Here is a 7478-nt window from a genome sequence, read left to right on the forward strand (position 1 = left end):
TTTGTTTCAATTACTTGGATGCAATGGAAGAAAACATGAGCACAATTACTAAACCTAATAGGGATCAGGGATGTGACATAGTGTAAGTTCTCAGTTCGGGCACAGGAGATACGGAAACAAGAAAATGCTTAATTGGATACAAAGAACTGAGATCAATCTATGTACGAACAAAACATTTCTTGGATTAACATGCACGCATGTGGATATGACATGAAAAACATGAAAGCAAATATGATCTCGTGAAGAAACAGTTACCAACCAACAAAGCTCCTTTTCAATACAAGTTCTTAAGCAAGAGAAGATAACTATAGAACTTGCCGGACTAATACAGATTTAATCAGCACATTAACCTGTTCACGGTACTCCATAATGTGCTTTTCAGCTCCTTGTAGTAAGTTGGGATAGATGGATAGACCAAGAGAAATAAGTGATGCAGTAAGTACAGGCAACAAGGAAACAACCTGACTTTGCCAGCACAATGAGCATAACTGAACTAAGGCGCGGAAGATATGGCGATCAGCTCCTTCACAACAGAGGGGCAGGTTGCGCTTAGATGCTCGAAGCCGTCGCTGGCCATGGCTGCCCTCAGATTTGCCGGAGAGCTGAGGAAATGGATGCATGCACTCTTCAGCCCAGGGCAGTGGTGCAGTTCAGCCAACGACAGGATGTTCACCACCGTGCCTACATTGATGTACTTGCACAGCTTGTCTTCGCAGATCAACTTCATCCTCTCCATGTTATATGTGTCCGCCGCGACAAGCAGATGCTGGCACATGGCGTCTTCCTCTTCTTTTCCCATCTCCGGCAGCGAGTCGGTGTACACGAAGCAGAGCAGGGCCTTGAACACCTGCGCCTCCATGCCATGTATGCGGACCAGATCGTTGGTGCCAGTGCTGCTACCCTCCATCATTGAGCCAAAGAGCTCCGCGCTGAACACCGGCGATCGGGCCGCGAGCACGCAGCGGTGCGCCGCGAACGTCTCGCCGCCAGCCTCGAACACGACGTCCGCGCCCCTCCTGGTGATGAGGAGGCCGCTGAGGTGCTGGTTCAGGTCGGAAGGGGGCACGTTGACGAACTTCAGAGCTGCTTCCTGGATAGTCCCCTGAATCCGGACCCTCTGGACGACGGAGATGTCGCACCTGATGGTGAAAGAATCGCGCTTGAGATGCTTCGATTTCTCCAACGCGCTCCAGTGCACGAACTTTGTGTACCCCCAAGAGCCATGGCTCGCGAAGGTTTGTGCATCTGTTGAAGTCCCCGCCGCCGGCTTGCCCTTCTTGAGGAAGAAGAGCCCTCGCTTCTCCGCCTTGAAACCAAACTGGAACCGCGCCCTCACTTCCTTGGCCACATTCTCGTCCAGGAAGAGGAAGACGGAGACGTGGCCCGCGCTCTCCGCCCGGTCGCCGTTGGGGTAGTAGAGGATCCTCCAGCGATGGCCTCCGACGGTGAAAGGGCCGGAAGTGAGGTGCTGGCCGCTGGGGATGGCCTTGAGGCTTGAGTAGCCGCGGATCTTGAGGTGGTGGTACCCGCTCGCCGTCTCGGCGACGATGGCGGAGGCGGAGGCCGCGGGCGGCATCGCGAGCCTAGGCTTCCGAGGGGGCGGTGAGCTCTGGCGAGGGCTGATCGCAAGTAGGGTTTTTAGTGCAGAGCAGCAGGGTGAGGTGGGAATTGAGGAAGAGGAGGGCAGGAGGCCAGTTGGGGAGAGTCGGAATGGAGATGAAGGCGAGGTGGTCTTCGAGGCATGTTCCGGACATTTCCTTCTAACGGGCCTTGGGCCTTGGGCCTGGGCAGGTTTTTTGCCTGGCCTATTGTGAGATTGATATGGCAACTAGACGCGGATGATCACTCGGGATGGTCTCATCAACTTGCCTAGAAAAATAGAATTCTCGTGACCTTGGATTGCAAGATTATGATGGATGATATCAAACGATGAAGTACCCCAAATAAATCAAACGAGAAAGTGCAACAAACTATGATGTCATCACCATAGAAATAATTGATCGATCAGTTCTTTTTCTCTCTCATAATATTGTACATGAATTTAGGAGTTCAAATGTCGACTCACATATATTCCAACACCGATAGATCGAAGGTGGACGAAATAATATCACCATCGATCCTTTAATTTTTCTTCATGTGGGAACCTTCTACGATGTTATGGACTCCAGCGACCCAGAGTTGATCATTCTTTTATTGACATATCTTCAGAATTTCTCTTGTCTTGACCCGAGAGACTCCTTTTATAGGTTCAATGTGAATAATATTGCTCGTCTCGCATAGATTTATCACAAGGAATTATCCATTGTGAACCTAAACATATAAGATAACATTGAGCTATTTATTCTTCATATGAGTAGAATTGAAGAGTTTAGAGCTTGTCATGATGTTGCCAGTCCAACTAAAAAGACGGTTGAACTTTAAAGGCATGTCAAGTTTCCTATGTTTTATCGCCTCGTTGAGTTGGAATTGCTAGTGATAGTAGCGACGACAACTGTTGAAAGGACCTTCCCATCAATAAATATCATTAAGATCAAGTTGTGCATCAGGATGTTCGATGGCTGGCTTACTGATGGTGTCTTAAACTGAATGAGGGGTATTCAAAAGTCTTGCCCTTGGTAAAATCAAGGAAGTTTTTTCAATTGCATTGGTCTTCTAGACCCATTGAAAGCTCCAGTATTGATGTATTTTAGGTTGGTTTTCCACTTAAACTAGAAAATTCCCCCATGTGTTGCTACGGGAATCATTAACAAATATTTGATGTCTAAAAACATTAGAGAGTTTATGAAAACATGGTGTAAGTTGATGACAAAGAACTTTGTTTGGGATAAATATTGTTTAGAGGAAGCTTCTAAAGAAAACTTGATGAAAAACCAAAAATAACTCTTGTGTATTTTTTTAGTACTAATATAGTGCCCATACTTTGCTACGAAACCATAAAGCACACACATTTCAATTGTAAGAGCAATATAACTACAAGTTTGTCAGTGCAATGAGTAACACTAAACAATTGTTCAAATTATGATTACGTTATCAATTGTCGTTGATTTTATTTATATAAAACAATTATAGATGAAATATGTTTAATCATCAAACGATATTATACAGCACACAATAATTTCCTTGAAAAGAATTGACACTTGATAAAGAGATAAATCACAAAATACGTCTTGTTTCACCGCTCACTCGAAATGGTGAAAAGTGATTTGAGAATTGAGATACAAGTCATTAGATACTTCCTCTATAAGTTAATATATCTAAGAAATCATATATTAGTTTATAGAGGGAGTACTATAATTTCGTATGTGTTTTTGCGTCTACGAGGTGGATCTCGGTGGCGGTCATTTAGGGTCTTAGCACGACGACTTCTTGACAGTTTTCCACAATAAGATTTGTCTGGATTAGGTGTCCATGGTTATATATGCTCTTAATGCGAGTGGAGATGGTCGTGTCATAATCCTCTTCTCACGTACTTAGAGCATCTCTAGGAGACCCCATAAAAATCGACCCTTAAAAAACCGTATAAGGGGCAGTGTAAACCGTTTTTACGGTGTGAAATTGTCGTGGACAGAACTGACCCTTGAATAAAACAGTATCCATCTATAGCCCATTTTTTGGCTAAAAAGCATGGATTCCCATGCATCATGGTTGTGGATAGCTTGAGCTGGTAAAACTGTGTGTTGTTGAAGTTAAAGTAACATTTTTTTCTAAAATTTTATTGTTTTACTATAAAAGAATATCAAAACTATATTTCCTAAATAGTAAATTTCAAAACGATTACACTTCGTTGCAACTCGCAACAAAAATTGTTATTGTTGGTAGCACAACGAAAAAATCCATCGATGAGGTTCATGATAAAATGTACTAATCATCGCGCCTAGCGATGAAAAGGTGCTTGCCACTACACCAGCAATGATAGCCGCTTTTTTCTAACACAATACAAACACATGCATTTATATATACATGCATACACTCATTATATGAACACACATGCATATTATAACTCTACGAGCACCTTCGAGATAGCATTATTTTAAGATTGTCGAAATCACCAAATGCATCTCTTAGTCGACGGAAATGTTTTTTTTCACTAAACGCGAGTGTTAGAGCATATTTCTCCATATGTGGTTTTGGTAATTAATGGCAATCCCTCTGGACTGATGGTTGCCTTAAGTTATATTTGTAGGATTTGTCCATAGGCATTTTTTGAAGTCCATGTGTTGGTTTCAAGGAGTTTATATGATGATCAAGGTGGCATTTAAGGTTTTATCCAAAGATTGGCCATAAAGACACAAGGTTGATCAACACTAAGTCAAAGAGTGAATCAAGATGATAAACACACAAAGCGTACAAGATGTACCAAGAGGGATCAAGTGATCCCATGGTATGGTCAGCATGGTCCATTACGCTTTGTGTACTAACCCATGTCTTCATGAGAGTTCTGTGTGGGGTTAGGTGTGTTTCCATGGGCTTGCGTCAATAGAAAAATCTCATACAACCCATGGAGGATGACGTCAAATGGTGATCGTCATCAAGATTGCGGTGTGAAAGTTCAAGTGGAGCATCACGAAGATATCATGCTTCAACCTTGTCGTCCATTGTGGTGCCAATAGACTTGTGAAGATGTGCTGAAGAGTGGCTCACCCATAGTGAGTATGGGGGAGCAATCAACTAGTATTCATCAAGCCAACGCATCAAGAAAGGTGGTCCATCTTGAGGAAGTCAAGATCGTCATCATCTAGCTCAAGTGGACTATGTGTAAGATATAGGTTTTCCCTTGATAGGTTTTTCTATTTTAGGATAGATTGTCATACTGTCAAGGGGGGCTCTCAAGTGAGTAGCTTGATCGTATTGTTCGTCGACAGCTCAAACCATCTGCATCCTTGCATCATCTTTCTTGGTTCTTGTTTGGTGATTCTCTTTATGAGTTGTAGGGCTTATGGTCATCTTCATGACAACTTCGAGTTCATCGAAAACAGAGTCCATATGCATCTTCTATGATGTTTTTGATGTTGTGAGTTTTTGCTGGTTCTTCATTCATAGAAGTTTCACATCTCTATATCATTGACATATTTCATAACTGCCTCTTCTTAAGATTTCCTGGGCAGTTCTGGTACTTCCTGTTTTCTTCCAACGGTTATACCGTTCCTTGGGCGGTTGTATCGCTCACCCCATGGGCGGTTGAACCGGCCCAGCACCGGTCCACAACCGGACACAGTTTTGTTGTGCTGCGGTGGTTGGGCAGTGGTGGCCCGATTGTACCGCTATATTAGTATAGCCGGTACTACCGGTGTTCTTAGCGGTTGTACCGCTTGGAAGTTAGTCGTGTCCAATCGCTGTGGCAGGTGGAACCGCTAGCCAATCTTCTGTTTTGGTCTAGTTGTTGGGCGGTGGCTCGGCGGTTCTAACGCTAAAATAGGGAGCCCGGTTGTACCGCCCTGCCAACCGGTTGAACCGCTACCATGTAAAAATGGTTGTAACGGTTAAATTTGTGGGGGGCTATTTAAGGGGTCTTCTTCCCCAATGGTTCCCCATCCTTCCAGCTCGTGTTTGCCCCCGTTGTTAACCTTGTTTGAGCTTGCTAACTCTCAATCCCTCCAATGATTCTTGCTAGTTCTTGAGGGAAAAGAGAGAGGAGATCTTGATCCACATCTCCATAAATCACTTTCTACTCTATGTGAGGGAAACCCCTTGGATCTTGATATTAGAGTTCTTTGTGAGCTCCTTGTTCTTCCTCTCATATTCCTCCATAGCTTTGGTTGTTGTGGAGGGATTTTTGTGTGAGGGACTTGACCACTTCATGTGTTCTTGCCATTGCATTAGTTGCATCGGTTTGAATCTCCACAGTGATACGTGGAAGTGAAAAGTTGTGAAGCTTATTACCCTTGGGTACTTGGTACCCTAAAAATTGTTCTTCGTGGATGCTTTGGCCTCCTAGAAGCTTGGTGGTGCCTCAGAGCTCAATCATTGTGGTATAAAGCTCCGGGCAAGCGTTGGGGTCTCCAATTAAGTTGTGGAGATTTGCCCGAGCATTTGAGGTCACCTCGAAGCCATATGCCATTGTGGTGAAGCTTCATGGTGTTGTTGGGAACCTCCTATTAAGTTGTGGAGATTGACGTAACCTTATTTGTACGGGTTCGGTGGCCGTCCTCAAGGGTCCCTTAGTGGAATCATGATATCTTGCATTGTGCGAAGGCGTGAGGAGATTACGGTGGCCATTGGGCCTCCACACTGCTCCAAACGGAGATTAGCATTCGCAAGGGTATGGACTTCGGGATACATCGTCGTCTCCGCATGCCTCGGTTATCTCTTACCCGAACCCTTTACTTATGCACTTTACTTTGTGATAGCTAAATTGTTTATTGTTATATATCTTGCTATCACTTAGTTTTTTATCTTGCTTAGCATAAGTTGTTGGTGCACATAGGTGAGCCTAGTTGTTTTAGGTTTTGTGCTTGAGAAATTAAACGTTAGTTTTATTCTGCATTTGTTCAAGCTTAAACCGTAATTATTTTAAAGCACCTATTCACCCTCCCCCTTCTAGGCGACATCCACGTCCTTTTAGCGCCTCGTCAAAAAAATCTAAAATAAGTTTGGAAATAAAGACAAGCACAAGACCAGGGCCAGTCCTGATAATTCGGGGGCACGGGGTGATAGAGGCGAAGTTCTCCCTTTCTGTCGATGAGATGGTGGCTATCATTTTTCGTGGAGTAGACTTTGACGATCGAACTACGAACGTGCGAAGACATCACGCCTTAGCAATCGCTAAACCAACTCCGAGAGGTTATTGACCACGCCGGGGCACGATCAACCTCACCACGAGGGCCTCTTTCCTGCACACAAACGAAGAATAAGCACGAAACTTAAATTGCAATCTGAATATTGCGAATATAAGAGGAAATCTTTATTGATGAAAGTGAGGTTTTTTGACGTCTTGGTCTCGTCGTAGAAGACAAAAGAAGAACGCGAAGTTGCAGCTATGTCGAACTTGTAATCTAAACAAAATCCAAGTTTAAATGATGCCCTAAGGGCTCTATATATGAAAAAATAGAGAGGAATTTTCGTGACCCTTGGAGGAGGGTATGAAAACGACCCTAAACTCGGTTTTGGGAGCTCCTATCTGCCGTTGTGCGCGACACGGAGTCAAGGATACGCACACAGGGTTCACCCCGACTAGTCTGGCCAACCTTTTTTTTGTCTAAAAAATAGATAATTTCCTCTTTTTTGCTTTTTTCTCTTTTTTTTCTTTTTCTACTTATTTCCTTTTTTCTTTTTTGGAAATCGAAACGAACAAACATTGCATTTCTCAAGCATTTTTTGAAAACATGAATGTTTTCTAAAACCAAATTTGAAAACTCGAACAATTTTTTAGAGCACGAACATTTTTTGAATTTTGAGAACAAATTTTAAAACAAGGAATAATTTTGAAAAATCTTGAACAAATTTGGGACGAGGAACAAATTTTTAAAGCATGAATGTTT

General features: G+C 43.3%; 1 protein-coding gene across 1 annotated transcript; it reads right to left on the reverse strand.

Annotated features, from left to right (window-relative positions):
* Nucleotides 1-242: 242 nt before the first annotated feature.
* On the reverse strand, nucleotides 243-1687 carry LOC123409265 (BTB/POZ and MATH domain-containing protein 1-like). The gene has a single exon (XM_045102215.1). The coding sequence runs from the start codon at nucleotides 1574-1576 to the stop codon at nucleotides 494-496; it is 1083 nt and encodes a 360-aa protein (XP_044958150.1). The 5' UTR covers nucleotides 1577-1687; the 3' UTR covers nucleotides 243-493.
* Nucleotides 1688-7478: the final 5791 nt, after the last annotated feature.

The sequence above is a fragment of the Hordeum vulgare genome, chromosome 1H (genome assembly GCF_904849725.1).
Source record: "Hordeum vulgare subsp. vulgare chromosome 1H, MorexV3_pseudomolecules_assembly, whole genome shotgun sequence".
Lineage (NCBI taxonomy): Eukaryota > Viridiplantae > Streptophyta > Magnoliopsida > Poales > Poaceae > Hordeum > Hordeum vulgare.

Bases quoted from the DNA above. Each gene is read 5' to 3' on its own strand.
- LOC123409265 (XM_045102215.1), bottom strand. From the start codon at position 1,576: ATGCCGCCCGCGGCCTCCGCCTCCGCCATCGTCGCCGAGACGGCGAGC.